The sequence below is a fragment of the Urocitellus parryii genome, chromosome 5 (assembly GCF_045843805.1).
Source record: "Urocitellus parryii isolate mUroPar1 chromosome 5, mUroPar1.hap1, whole genome shotgun sequence".
Classification (NCBI taxonomy): domain Eukaryota; kingdom Metazoa; phylum Chordata; class Mammalia; order Rodentia; family Sciuridae; genus Urocitellus; species Urocitellus parryii.
The window spans coordinates 179780205-179795554 of record NC_135535.1 but is presented as its reverse complement, the minus strand read 5'-3'; the positions used below and the strand labels follow the sequence as shown (position 1 = coordinate 179795554).

Sequence of the window (15350 nt, the reverse complement as noted above, 5' to 3'; positions counted from 1 at the left end):
AGGCCATCGTGACTGAGGGCACTTTGTGTCAGACAATGGGGTGCTGGATTTTCGCCCTTCTATGTAGCTCATGCTTGTTTCCCGCAAATGTAACCATTTCTGGTTGCAAATGTAACCATTTCTGGTTTTCCCCTTTTCTTCTTGCTTTCATCCTTTCTGCCCCACACATAGGTCTGGAGCCAGAGAATTCTTCAGCAGGTATGCTTTCTCTTGTACCCCTATTGTCTCTGCCTTCCACCAGGGACCCCTGAACTAGAGGGGAACTGGGTGTGTTCCCTGAGTGACAGTTTGTTTCTCCCCCCTTCTGTCTCTCAGATGAGTGGAGGCTCTCTTCCAATGCCGATGCCAACGGGAACGCCCAGCCCTCTTCACTTGCTGCCAAGGGCTACAGAAGTGTGCACCCCAGCCTTCCTGCCGACAAGCCCCAGGTAGGCACGTGCCCTCGGGAAGGGCGGGAGCTAGCCAGTGGTTCTCCAGTCTTGTAGCCTCGTGTGTGTGACTTTCTGCTTGTTCAGCTGGACCATGGAATAGGGTTCAAGGTCTTTAGCCAATTCTGGAAAAGCTCTGCAAAGACCAGAGGTAGGAGAATTGGGGCCAAGAGGAGCAGAGGTATTGGGATGAGGTTGTTCTGAACTAGGGTATTGGAAACGGGTCTGATATTTCCTAAGTTTGATATGTATGTGAAAATGTCCTGAAAGATGGAATCCATTCCGCCTTGAATAAGAAGGAAAAAGGTCTATGCTTGTTTTTAAATTATCTTTCGAGTGTAATAGTCAAGAGAAGAATACCTCTTGTGTTTATTTCATTCTCTAGAGTTGGGGCCGTAAGAATTCCACCAGCTGTGTTCTTACAGATTCAGATCAGCTAGCTGTGGTCAGACAAAAAAGCTCTACCCTACAACAGGAAACCCCAAAGAGTACAACTCGGAGTTGGGATAATTTTGTTTAGGTCATTGCACCTATGTGATTTTTCCTGTCTTTCCTCTTTCCCTTCCTATTGATACTTTGCCATTTTGATGAAAAGGATGACTCTTGTTGTAATTATTCAGGTGATCTGTGAAGAACGGTTTTACTACAGGAGCCACTTCCATAGATGGAGTAGTCTTTTCTCTTAAAGGAAGTGCCACTGCTCAAAAGATACTGCATCTTCCCTCTGAAGATGCCCCCAGAGCTCAGAAGGAGCCTGGAACTTCCATAGGTCCTTGCTAGTTCCCTCTCCTTTCTCTGGTGATCCTCTGACTTCTACCAGAGGATGTAAAATTGCCCTAGCCCCTGTAATGAAACCAAATCAGAGGTGATGTCCTCCTCCTTGTCTGCAGACCTCTGTCAGCCTGGGCCTACTGTTGGTCACTTGTCTACCTTAGGTACTGAGCAGCACCATGAAGCTTTCTGTTACTTGTTATAATGTGACTCTCAAGTACAGCATGTCATTCAGGGTTCCTGGTTAGAACCCAAGAGCTGCAGGTGTGCCTGGCCTCCTGAAGTCCTCATTAGATACAGGGACTTGGGAGGTCAGTTGTTTGGTGAATGACTTGCCCTGGTTTTCCCATTTCTGAAAACTTTCTGAGTATATACATATGGTGCCTATGGCAGACATGCTTCATTCCCAGCTCCCTTTAGAATGGATACATCAACCAGCCGAGCATGGTGGCTTACACATGTAATCCCAGCAGTTTGGGAGGCTGAGGCAGGAGGATCACAGGTTTGAAGCCAGTCTCAGCAATTTGGTGAGGCCCTAAGCAACTCAGAGAGACCCTGTCTCAGAAAAAAAAAAATATAAAAAGGGCTGGGGATGTGGCTCAGTGGTTAAGTACTTTTGGGTTCAATCCCTGGTACCAAAAAATAAGAATGGATGCAGACAGTACTGATAATTCAGAGCAAATCTGGAAGCACATCGTCATTTTCCATCAATGTTTAGACCAAAGGGTAACTCAGTCAATTTATTTTGACTTTGTAAATACCTCTTCTTAAGCAATCATTTTTAAAAACATGGTAAATAAAGAGAAATTCCTTTAAAATATATTTATTTAAGATGGCTTTATTACATATCTCTGTTACATTCAGATCACGCTGTTAAACATTGCCTTCAAGGAGTTCATAAGGTTGAGCATTTATGAGAGCTCCACAATTAGTGTATTTTTTATTGGTCACTAGGACTTCTTAAAAAGAACATGGGAAATGCTGATGGTAAAGGCTGATATAGAGGCTTTATTCTGCATATTCAGTATAAAATTGTCCACTTAGGTCATGCATAACTTTTTAGGTTTATTTTATGAATAATTTCTTAACTCCATAGCCATTGCCAGAGATATAAGTATGCACTGGATTCAAGAAAGCTAAGGTAGGCTAGGCTAGGCACTTCCCAGGCTTGGATTTAGTGAAGAGAATTCTCACACCCCTGTGGGCCTGCAACAGCAGCATGAGAGTGGAGATGAGCCTAGAAGACCACAGATGGGAATCCTGTGTCCTTCCAACCTGCACTTGCTGCACTCCTCCTCCAGATCCAGGAACAGGGAAGCAAGGGTCCCCCTCAGTGACATCCTCATCATGGTGGTCCCCAGTGGAGGTGGGGAACAGCAGTTTGGGGAACTATAAAAACTATAAACATACCAAAGTTTTCAAGAAGCCTCATTTTTTTTTTCCTACTGACCTGCCTTGTAAAAAATAAGTGGAATTTCATTAGTAGCCACTTGGGCAGGAATGCAAACTGCCTGTGTGATTCCTACAATGTTTACAGTAAAATGAAAAGTAGTTCCTTTGAGTAAAGTCACTGTGTCTCTTACCCTCCTTCTTTAGGGTTAAAAGAAGCTCCAGGACAGGAAGTCCTTTGGCTCTGAATGCATTGTCCACACTCTGGGGAAGCATCCTCTACAGGGTCACAACCCTGGAGGGCTTGTGCCTGATGTAATGAAGCTTTGGGACCATTTATGGTCACAGCTGAATTAAGTTAAAACTCATTGAAAAAGTAATTTCTATCTTTGGAAGAGAAGAAATCACATGTGAGACACTCGAGCTCAAAGTAAAAGTAAATCTGAACCCAAACCCAAATGGCCTCTTGCTTACTTCCTGACAAACTTCCTCAGCTCACCCAGCAGTCCCTTTCGTGCGTGCTAGTCCAAGTACTTTGTTTCTGGAGAGCATCATCTGGTCTGTAGACATGCTCCAACCCATCCAAGTTCACTGAGCTAAGTGAATTCATCCAAAAGTTTTTGCTCTTGCTGTATACCAGAGAGGAGCTGTTCATTTTATATTTTCAGCTGGCATAAATACCCAACTCCCCTACCACTGGCATGAGTACTCGGTGGACACAACAGGCATTGAGTTAGCTAAGAATATTCAAATAGGTGCTTCTCGGCCCAGATTATTATTATTATTATTTTTTTAATTTTATTTTTTTTATTGGTTGTTCACAACATTACAAAGCTCTTGACATATCATATTTCATACATTAGATTGAAGTGGGTTATGAACTCCCAATTTTACCCCAAATGCAGATTGCAGAATCACGTCGGTTACACATCCACAATTTTACATAATGCCCAATTAGTAATTGTTGTATTCTGCTACCTTTCCTATCCCCTACTATCCCCCCTATTATTTTTAATTTGAAAATTGAGTTTAAGGGATAGGCTGTTTATATTCGAATCTAAACTCAAAAATTTTAAAAGATTTCTCACCCATTCACCCTTTCTAGCATCCCTTCCCCTTCCATGTACTCTATAAGATGTAAAAATAAAATTTAAAACGAACCCAAAATAGACCCATGCCCTTGTATTCTCCTAGTTTTGAGTCACAACTCATTTATCAGATATTGGCCAAGCTCTAATATCCCTCACCTGTGCAATTTGGAGGATGGTTTTCTTCTAGTGCTGGAATATCTGTAAAGATGGGGACCACTGAAGATAGTCTAGGGACATGAGCTTTCTTCATCTCATGGCCTCGTTCCCCATTGAGTCACAGGTTGGAAGGTTAGTCTGGAGAATCACCCTGCTTCCTGGCCATCTGTTCCCTGAGACTTAGAGAGGAGTGGTGTTGAGTGGAGAGGGATGGGATGTGAACTAAATCTCTGTGTCTCTGAAACTATAACCAGAGACCTGGGCTTAAGCCATGATTCTGAGGTTGATCCCTCACCTCTAGGATTATGCATTATAGTGGGCTGACTAGGGCTTGAATTTGACAAACCAGATATAATTCAGTCCCATAGGCCAATTACTTTGGTGTCCTTTTCTGGGCACATCACAAAAGGGAGACTATGTGCTTTGAATCTCATGCTCGTCTTCCTTCTGGGGTGTGTGTGTGTGTGTGTGTGTGTTGCTGGGGATTGAACCCGGGGCTTTGTCCACACTAGACAAGTGTTCTACCACGGAGTTACACCCCCAGTCCCTTCCTTCTAATAATTAGTTCCATTAGATTGTTTCCTCTAAGAAAAGAGCCCGTGTGGATTCACAGTCCTCAGCATTCTCTTCTTGGTGGGCTTTAATTTCTTATCCTTAGGGAATGGAGGACCAACTCCCAATGCCTCAATGAAGACATCTCCCTCCTGGGAACACAAATAAGGACTGTTCTTCCAATTCTCCTTTTGCTAAGGGAAAAGAATAAAAGGCACTCACAAGTGTCTAACAAACATAAACTTTTAAAGATAAAGGCTTCAAGAGAAAAGTCTAAAGAAAGGAAGGCTAGAGACAGAAGGGGGCTGTATGGCTTCCTCCATTGACATTTGGTTCCTTGGGCAACCCTCCTTGAGTCAGGAGGTTGACAAAGATGCAGCCAACCAAGGACTGGTGTTGAGTGTGTTTAGCCTGTTGTGTGCTGAGCTCAGCCTCTCTGGTTGTGAGCCAGGCCAGCATTCCAGGTGAGTATGAGCCAGTCCTTGGCTTTGTCCAGAGGAGAACTGTGAGCATGAGGAGGAGACTAACCTGAAGTTGTCTAAAAACATGTCCAGGGATTTTTGTCTTTAGGTGACGTTATGCTGTTGTTTCTAATGGTCATCCTTTCCATCTCCCCTCCTCTTTCTTTTTTCCCTGTGTTTTTATCATGCCTTGAAAATACTACCAAAGGTTCTCTCTCCCTCACATCCTCCTCTCCCTCAAGAGAACCGCTTTGCATGGCAGCCCCCCACCATCCACAGTACCTACAAGGATTCCCTCTATATGAGCTCACCAAAGCCTTACATCCCACCCAGCACCCCCAGCCAGCAGAACCCCTCACCTCCCCAGCCTGTCTCTGGCCCTCTGACAGCTAGATTGGTTCCCAAAGATGTGGCGTGTCCTGGTCCTTTGCTTCTGGGTTCCAGTGCTTCATCCCGACCCCAGCACCACTATGCAGCCACCAGGTTAGTTTATAGTAAGAATGTGAGCTCTAACCCACATCATGAGGCTGTCGGGAATAAAAAGGTCAGCAGCTTATATGTACCCAGTTTATCCAATAACATTTGCCGGGCAGCATTGGAAAACTCTCCTGTTGCACGTGACCCAGCCAAAGACACTCCCTTGGAGGCTGCAGGCACCCGAGCACCAGCCCCCAGCCTTGTGCCCCGCACAGCCGGCACAGGAGAACCACCCCCTGCTCCTTCTCCTGACCCTCCCAAGCTGTTCTTTGACATCCGTAAAGATGCCGGTAATCGTGGCGAGAGTCCTTCCATGAGGACTCGGGCTTCGTTCTCAGATGCAGTGAGACCATCTGTGCTAAGCCCCCAGGTTACCTCTGATCCCGAAAACCAGAAGAGCAGAGAACCCTACCTTTTGCAGCCGTGTTATCCAGCCAAGGCAAGAACTTAGGAATGTTTGTGTGTCTTCTTCACTGTCTCTTGAAACTGATGTGAGCAGTGCATTTGTTCTCTGGGCTGCTCCATCCTCCTTTTCCTTATTAATATTGCTGCAGCTTGAACCCCAAATCCTTCTCTCTAAACATCTCAGCACAGATCTCTCTCTGTCTCCCTCTCTTTTTTGTAAATATGTAAGTATGCTGGATCGTGGACTCCATAGACTGATAATCTGGTGGGATAACGGAGTGTTTCTATTTTATGACAAGGTGCCAGTGAAATCATATCTGCTCCCAAGCTTTCAGGCTCGACAGTGGTTTTGTGGGGTTAAACACAGCCTGCTGCTTGTTCTGTTGTTCTGTCTCTTTCTCTCTCATAAAGTGTTAAAAGGATTCAAAAATAGATGGATGGAAAGTCAACTTGGACGGGGCTCCCTCTGTGTCATGGAGTATCAGGAGGCCAGCTGGCTAGCACCAACTGTCTCATGTACTCTGAGGAAAGGGCACCGATTAAATATTTCTCAGGGTACATCACTGCATGTCCACTCTCGACTGTTTAAATATGGAATTCCTTCCTCCCTGCCGGACCCCTTGACATAACGACCCCCTTATTTCCTACAGGATGCCACTTCCTCCAGCCCAGCCCAGCCCGAGGTAATAGTTGTCCCTCTCTACCTGGTTAATACTGACAGAGGGCAAGAAGGCACTGCCAGACCTCCAGCGTCCCTGGGGCCGCTCGGCTCTGCTGCCCGGGCCACCGCTGCCCCGGCCACCGCCCCTGCCGCGTCACCTCTGACCTTCCCGACTCTAGATGATTTCATCCCCCCTCATCTGCAGAGGCGGCCCCAGCACAGCCAGCCAGCCAGTGCTCGCGGCCCCCTCCCCCCTGTTAGCCAGACACCACCATCCTTGTCACCACCACCTCCGCTGGTCCCTCCCGCTCCGGAGGACCTCCGCAGAGCCTCGGAGCCCAACCTCTCGGGAGCCGCCTCCAGTACCGTAAGCTTGCTGCACTTGCCTCCCGTCGCCTTCCTAATGTCTGCTCCGGCCGTGAGCCCCCTTTCTCACCCAGCTACTAAATTCTGAAGAAAGCATTGGCTGCTGCTGCGCCTGCGTGATGACTGGACCCCTGATGGCTGTCCCTAGAGTGCATGCTTCCTGTGTGTGACCTGGGTCGCCTGGGGCTCTTCACGGGGCTCTCAAGTGTCTCCTCTCCTCTGTCCTGTTTGAATGCACATCTTCCTGAAGGAACTTTGTCCTCCCTCTGAGGAAACATCTGTGGCCTTTCTTTGCTTGGCTCTTCCTGGGCCAGGCGGATGTAGTGTTGAGAGCCGGGAAAGCTGCGGAACCCTGGGGACCAGCCAAGGCCAGGTGTGGGGCTACAGGGCAGGGTCCCAGGGAGCAAGGAGGTTCTGGGGGTGGAAGACATTCACTCTGGTTGGGCTTGTGAGTAAACAAATATGCTTTCATAACAGAATGGGCAGAGATTGGGATTTAAAAAAAAAAGGAGAGAGTTGGATTTAATTGAGGAAATGGAAGACTTGAACAAGTATTAGAACTTTTTCAAAATTAGACAATTCCTGGGACTTCTATGAGGAAGGCCCTAGGGATGCACCAGTGTTCACAGAAAGTTAAATGTCCTTGACACCTCAGGTCCCTTCCAGTAGGGGGAGGTGGGAAAGCCCAATTGTTTTAGGGGAAAAAAAAAAACTGAACCAAAGTACTTGGGTCTTGTTTTCCCTCAGGAGCCTGGGAATGGAGAAGGTCTGAAAGAATCTCAGCGTGAGTTGTAATATGAAGATACATGAGTCTACTTATGGTGCTGTGGGGTTCAGTGGGATCAAGCAGTAAAAGTTTCTCCTATTATGGTCCTTGGCACAGAGGAAGTACCCAATTAGTGTTAGTTACATTGCTGAGGACTTGCCCTAGCAAATGAGGCGCCAGTAACCAGTTAATGAATAATTAATCTTTGAGTTCTGCTAACTACCATAGGTATACCTGTGAAAAAAGTCAGACTGCTTACTCTCTCCCAATGGGATATTTGGGGTATCAATGTATCAGTTCTCAAAGTTAGTTTGGGTGGGATCATGTGAGGGCCAGGGAGGTCTAGTTATACTCATAGAGTTTCTGATCTTGTGGGGCTAGGGAGGAGCCCAGAACTCTCACTTGGTCACAAGCACCCCAGGGTTTTTGATATTGGGAGTCCATGCACCATATTTTGAGATGCAGTGAACTGGTGAGTCACATGTTTGGTTATGGAACTCATCAAATATCCCCTTGAAGAGATGTGCATATCAAATTGGCCCAGGTAGCGTATTAAGCTGGAGCCAGTCAGGCAGAAAGCAGGAAGGAAACTTCTTGTTTGACTTATTAGAGAAATTATAATAAGGCAGCAGAAGTACCAAAGCTGGGAATTGTTACATCCTGGGTGGGAGGCTGTTCTTGACTCTCCAGATGCAGCACAGTGGAGCTAGGCCAGGCCCAGGCCTGATGTGACCTGTGGGCTTGAATATATTTCTGGCTTTGGACTTTGCAGCTCAGCCCTCTGGGAGGAAAGTGATGAATTATTCCCTCCCCCTGGCTCTCAGGCTGAACTTCTGGGTGAATTTAAAACTTCTGGTTTGGAAGCATGTAGGCACCTTCCTTTGGTGCAGAATATCTTTCTCTAGAGTAGCAAGTAAAGTGAGCCTTATTTTTAGTGCACTCATATACCATTGTAAGTAGCTTTGTTTTGTGCCTTATAATTTATCATTTGTGTAGCTCTAGGTTTTCATATTGCGTTTGTTTTAGGTGTGCTAGGGCAGATTAGTTGGGACAGTGTCCTCAGTATCTCAAACCTGACAAATCAGCCTGGAGTAGACTTCCCAGGAGTTGGCCTGAGAACTTTTGATTTGGCCCCAGGTAACAGAGTAAGAGGTGAAGAAGGAAATTATTGGGATTCCTCCTCTGAATAGGAGTTGTCAAGTAGAGGAACGACCTTTGAGGATGGTGTCCAAGCCATGAGTTGATAATTTGTAGCCATTTGGAAATAAGAGGGAGAAATAAAAGTTAGTTTAATTCATTTAGTTTATTTTAGTCAATAGCTGTTTTGTGATGTTTCAGAAATAAGACATGGATCAAAATCTACAAAATGTTTGCACAATCTACCCATGAAGACATCACATTAGGCTTTCACACTTTAAAGAGCTCTGGGCCTGATATTTTGTGTTCCTTGGGTACGCTCTGGCAGCATTTCTAAGTCATTTATCTTTATTAAATCACTGTGGAGATAAATTTGGATAAGTGTAGTTATTTTCTACTTTATAAATGGAGGAGTCAAGATGAGGCACTTGTGTACAAGATCATACTGTGCGCTCCTTGGGTCTTGGAAAAAGATTTTATTCACACAGAAAATTGAGCTGCCACTCATTGGCTACATAGGAAATTTTCAGGAGGGAGAGACTGACTGAGACGATGTGTGCAAAGCCCCTACTGGGTGCCAGGAGCTGTCCTGGGTGCTGATACACACATTTTTCTCTTCTGATAAGCATATGTCCTCGCGACACAAACATTAGCTCAGTCACACACTTGGTAGTGGATGGTGGCTTCTGTAATTCACTTGACATTCACTGAGCACCTGTTATTTGCGGGGCATTGTTCTGGATGGTGGCAGGTGGAAGAGCTGTGACCCTTGTCCCATAGGTACATACACAGTAGTTGATCTCTGAGCATAGAAATTGCTTTAAAAGTAACAATCAGGGCCAGGGGCTAAGCTCAGTGGTAGAATGTTTTCCCAGTATATGTGAGGTCATGAGTTCAATCCCCAGTACAGCAAAACAACAACAACAACAACAACAACAGAAGTCCATGTATAAAAGTAACAATCAAAATCTTGTTCTTAATACATTTAAGAATGTCATCTTAGTTTTAAGGTTGGTTAATTTTAAAATAGAAACTTTGCAAAATGTATAGATACAAGGAAGGAAACTGTCTGAATATTGTCACTACATTTGAGGGTCCTACTTTTTTTTAAAGACTGGCATTATCCCCTCATACAGATTATAATGTTGGCATTAATCATTTTATTAGTATTTCTGGTAGAGATCTCAAAATTTTTAAAGTCAGGATTCTCACAAGTCCTTACTTCAGGGATTTCTGTCACTCTAATGTTAGAGTGGAAAAATGTCACAGCAGGATAGGATAATGTTCAGATCTCAGAAGCCAGTTTTAGTAAAATTGCTCAGTGATTCTGATGCCACCTGCAGCTTTCCCAGAGAACCGTTTCTTAACTCTTTCCTGTTCTTACGTCAGTGATTTCTTGTCCTCAGCTCGTCTCACATTTCTCTACACAGTGTACTAAACCTCCCTGATTCTTCCCAATTAAGCCAGCTCTCATTCTTGGATCGCATTTGGAATTGCATGGGTTTTGCATGTCACTCTACCTTGAATTTGAATTTGCTTTTTCAGTAACTGGATTGACCCACAACTCTTACCAGGTGAAAATAATGACTGATGCTGCTGAGACTGTCAGCAACACTCCCCTTCCCTTTCTCTTCCCTTACTAATACCAGCAAAGAGAATATGCATTCCAGACGAGGCTTCTAACTGGATTTAATGATGATATGTCTCACTGATTCCATTTCTTTTTATAAAATTAAGGTCTTTGTAAAACTTTACATTTCTCCTTTTTAAAAAAAGCATTAACTCTAGGTTTCTTGTACATACAATTAGTGACAATATTCATTTTCTTTTCAGGGTTCCAGTCCTCTACTAAATGAAGTTGCTTCTTCCAATACTGGAGCTGATTCCCAAGCCTCTACACCAGCCAGCAAGCCATCATCTGCCTACCCCTCGACAACCATCGTCAACCCCACCATTGTGCTCTTGCAGCACAATCGAGGTAAGGGGAGCCTCACAGTGCACCCCTACTAACTCACTGCAGTCAGCATGGCTGACCCGTGGTATCTGGGGCAAGACTTCTATCACTGCACAGAGATTTTCACAAACTTTATTCTGGGCTTCTGCCTCATTTTACCCACATGACCTATAAGATCCATCCCAGCAGGCTGACAGAGATCACCTATTTGCATATGTAAGCCAGGCTAGTGCAGGTACCTTTTCTGCACCTCAGGTGCTCCTGGTTTTCTTCAGAAACCAAGTTGCAACCCCCCCAAATAGGAACGTTTGTGTTTCTTAATTCTTCATCATGTGATTTCTAATGAGGCTTTACTTAGAAAATGTAGGTATGATGATAACCACTTTTTAAGTCGTGTCAGAAATGATTTACTTCTTTGACAAGATAGATTTCTAGAAAGCAAAATGTTGAGTACTAAATTTAACAAGCAAATATGCTGGGTAGAATTTTCTAAAATATGAAACATGTTTTTATGCATCTAACACAACACGTTTTCTTAGTGCTCTCTGGCCCCCTTCTCACAGCAGTTATTGTATAAGGTTGTCATTCGGTGAAACCCTCGGGGACTGAGGTTTGTGTGGCTGCTTACCTTACTCCATGTGGCCCAGGCAGGAATGCGGAGGGTTTTCAGGTTCAGTTTCTATAGTTTCTCTGGCTGCTTTGGTTGGTTCTGCTATGTCTCTGAAGGGGCTTGGGATTGGCAAAACTCAAAGAGCTTTGAGATAGTAATGATACATATTGACCCTTCTGCTTTGAAATTCCAGAGGATGATTCTAAATCCCAAGTTTTCCTTTTTTGGGAATTCCATAGAGAGGAGTAAGCTTTCCCTTTTACAAAAGTTCTTTGCAGCATGAAATGGAAAGTTTTCAGGCTGTCTCCCAGTGCAGAAAAGCCTTTTTAGTATGAATTTCAAAGAACAGTGGAGGTTTACTTGTTCTGTTCAGAGCTCAAAGCTCAGATCCAAAGCTTCCTTTTCTTGACTCCTTCTTCGCCTACTTCATAGTTTCCTCCCTTTCCCACCCGCTTCCTCTAACTTGGATGAAAATGGAACTGGAGTCTATTTTTAATTGTTTTCCATACTAAATAGAGGTTTCTGTTTCCTGCTTCTAACTTGAAAAGTAGATATATGTAACATTTTCTCTCACTTCAAATATTCCCACTCAGATCTTAAATAGTCATTTTAGCGGGGCTATTTATTTATTTATTTATCTGCACTGTGTGGCTCCCATATCAATTTTCTCCCATGGATCTGTGTTCTTCAGGAAAAAAATAAGGGTCCCAGCCCCCACACTAAGCTTTGTATAAGCCCATTCTCCCAAGTGTGCCATGCCCTTACTGGCAGTAGCTCTCTGCTCAGAAAGTGTCCATAATGCAGGACAAAGTGAAATTTTAGTTCTCTATGAACTTCTTTATGAGTCATTTTTTTTTAAATCTAGTCAAGTAGAAGCAAGTTAATTCCCAGAAGGAAAGGCAGTTTCTTTAAAAATGGTATTTATTCCCCAGGCAACATGGTTTTTGGGAAGTGCCAAGTATAATGTCAGCTGCTCCTGCCAAGTCCCTCCAGTGACACCCAGTGAGACATCTTTGGGCACAGAAATGCCTGTAGTTCCTCTTTGTCTCTTCCTTGAACAAGTGAATTCCTCTTGTTCACCCAAATACTTTTAGTTCTTGCCTTTCTCTTTTAGCCAAGATCTGCCCTTGGGTTTAAACATCAGAAATGTGCAGCCTGAGACATACCTCCTTCAGAAAAAAAGATGCAGTAATGACGTTAGTTTTTTGGAATTCAGTGGCACCTTCCATAAAGAACAAAACCATGCATTCACTAAGTAGGTAGGACAGGAAGAGCTGAGAGGAATGGAAGAGCCTGGCCAGCTTGCCCTGTGTCCCTCATCATAAATAGGGTTTAGGTCAAGTGTTCTTGGCACTGTTTGGGAATTTACCCAACCTAATAGCTCTGCTTTGCCTCACCCATGAAAACAATTTCTTAACTATTGCAGAGTGTCCCAAGGGAATGATATCTTTACTCCAGTTCTGGACTTCTGCTTTAGTCATCCTGAAAATTTCCTCTTTTTCCCCCCCTGCCTAGATTGTCACAGGGCATGGTACGATAATAATCTTGTTTCTTCAAGCCAACCTCCCTATTAAGAACAAACAGGGGACACCGATCCTCTGGCTTGGCACTGATGGTTATGAGCAAGCATCCCTTTTCTCCTTTTTCCTGAGTTTGCGTACCTCATGTATTTAAGGGTAAATCACTTATCACGAGGCCCGGAAGGAAGATTTAAATCCAGATACTTTTAGGACTGAAGAGGTGTATGGGTTCCCTTGCTCAGGGCTGCTCAGTCTTGTTAATCTGATGAATCTTGTTAACTTGATGATTCAGATTCAGGAGCTATTGGGAAGGGGTGAGAGGATAAGATTCTACATTTTCAGAAAGCTTGGTGGGCATCCCAGCAGTACTGGATGTGGACCATGCTGGAGATCAGGAATTCAGAGGTTCCCAGGTGCATCTGTGGACATAGGAAATTGTCTAGGGATTCCCCTAGAGTTGCTAACTTCTAATTTTGCTAAATAATAGCCCTGAAAAACATCCACTAGTATGTGTGACATAAAATAAAAGAAAGGCCATTTCACTCCTCAGCAATGGGAACAACAGTATTTTAAATTGTATACATTGGCTTCTACTGGCTGGGAAGGACCCTACCAGTGACTTGTGGAATGGATTTGGATAACCATACATCCCTTTAGATAACACAGAGAACCTTGATGTCACAAGTGAGGAAATAGGCTGAGAGGCGACGTAATTGGCCATTGTCACCTGACAGGTTGCTGGCAGAGCTGGGTCTAGAGCGCCACTGGGCTTCTGCTTGTCCAGCTGGTGTGAACCCCATCCACATGTTGAAGGTGAACGGCTGCCACTTGTACTGTCCAAAAGCTCGCATTCTGCTTTCTTCTCTTCTTACCCAAACTGATTCTAGTGGGAGGATAGATGGAAATGTGGCCACAGGGCATGATGACAGCACCCATGGGCTGGCAAGTGTTCTATTTTTAACTGTGTGGCTGCTTTATATTTAGCAGCCATGGAAGGTAAAGGTCACTTTTGTGCTTATCACATAGCAAGTACACTCAGAACTTTCCATATGAGATGTTGGCCTCCCCTCCACGTGGTCACCCCGAACTCTGAGAAATCAATAGACCTTCAATATTAAGGAGAGTGACTAGCGATGCAGAGAACCTGGACTGGGAGTTGAAAGTCTAGCTTCTAGATCCAGATGATTTTCGGTGTAGTTTGGGCCCCTTATCTGAACTCTCTTGGCCAATGCTGATCTTTCTTAGAATTTCTCCCATACTCTGGACCAGCCTCCTTGCTACAGTGGCTCAGATGTACAGTGAGAAAAATAGTTATGTCTAACAGCTAAGGTTGTTGCCAATATTGCAAATGTTATGCCTGAAAACACTTAAAACCAGGGTCTGGCTTTGAGAAAGCTCTTGGGAGATGACAGCTTCCATGGTTATGATTCTAATCACCTTTCCTTCAAAGGTACCAAGGCTAGGATCAGATAAGGTCCTGTGCACTTGAAACCAGAGGGAGTGAAAGGTCCCCTTTAATGATAAGATTATTTCCCCCACCCCAGTGTTGGGGATCAAACCCAGGGCCTTATGCATCCTGGGCAAGTATTCTATCACTGAGCTGTACCCCCAGTCCTTTTTATTTTATTTTGAGACAGGATCTCATTAAGTTGCCCAGATTGGCCTTGAACTTGGAATCAGCTTCAGCCTCCTGAGTAGCTGGGATTATAGGCATGTGCCAACACACCTGGCTGAGATCATCTTGAGACAAGATGTAAACTGCTAGAAAATGGACCGTCTTGAATTCTGGTGCAAATCTGGAGAGTGAGGAGTTGGGAGACATCACGCCTGTATAATAAAATCCATGTCAACTCTCCTGTCTTCAGCTGACCTGTGTATTTTCGCATCTAAAGGACAATGAGGGTGCTGAGTTTGGGATCCTAACTAGTTATACCAGGATCTCTTGGTCTTACCATGTACTGTATAAATCTCACTTACGCTGTGCATTCTTTTCTTTTATCACAGAACAGCAAAAACGACTCAGTAGCCTTTCAGGTAGGTGACAAATATATTTATTTACATATTAACCACTGTGCCTGTTAAAGCCGTCTTTCAGTCACCACCCAATGTTGGGTCAGCACAATCTTCTGAGCGACCCTAAGAGTTGGGGACTATATTCGTTGCTGGAATCTTTGTTTCAGGGATGATAACAACAGGCTTAGATCCTGCCCCCTGGAGCTTGCAGGCTTGGCAGACAGAAAAGTGAATCAAACTAGTAAACATGTCCCATGGAACTGCAATGAGTAGCTTGATAGTAAGAACAGGATGTTCTGGGTAGGTAGCATAAGGGGTTCTGCTTCAGATGACAGTGTTCATGGCAGGTCTCTGAAGAGGCCACCTTTTGGTTGTTCTCTCTTTCTCTTAGATGTAACAGGTCAGGGTTTAGGAAATGTGGGCAGGTCTTGTACTGTTTGGGTTGCAAAGCCAAATGCCAATGGTTGACCCAAGTGTGATGGGTCCAAGTAAGAACCACCTGACCAACAGGGTCTAAAACTGCTTTTTGAACTTAAACTGATTTTAAGGATTATCTGGAGATATTGTCAAAACTCAGTCTTCTGTACTTGGCC

At 44.4% G+C, this 15350-nt stretch overlaps 1 protein-coding gene across 50 annotated transcripts in view; it reads left to right on the top strand.

Moving 5' to 3' along the window:
* The window catches only part of Sorbs1 (sorbin and SH3 domain containing 1), a 233277-nt gene that overhangs the window by 134914 nt on the left and 83013 nt on the right, over positions 1-15350 (top strand). For 12 of the 50 annotated variants that reach the window (XM_077798811.1, XM_077798796.1, XM_077798805.1 and 9 more), the window contains 5 exons: positions 172-198; positions 316-428; positions 6381-6758; positions 10494-10638; positions 14749-14778. In XM_077798811.1, the coding sequence (XP_077654937.1) occupies positions 172-198; positions 316-428; positions 6381-6758; positions 10494-10638; positions 14749-14778 (693 nt within the window). Of the gene's footprint in view, positions 1-171; positions 199-315; positions 429-5056; positions 5765-6380; positions 6759-10493; positions 10639-14748; positions 14779-15350 lie in introns of all 50 variants that reach the window. The other 38 variants (XM_077798812.1, XM_077798809.1, XM_077798807.1 and 35 more) reach the window with 7 other exon arrangements.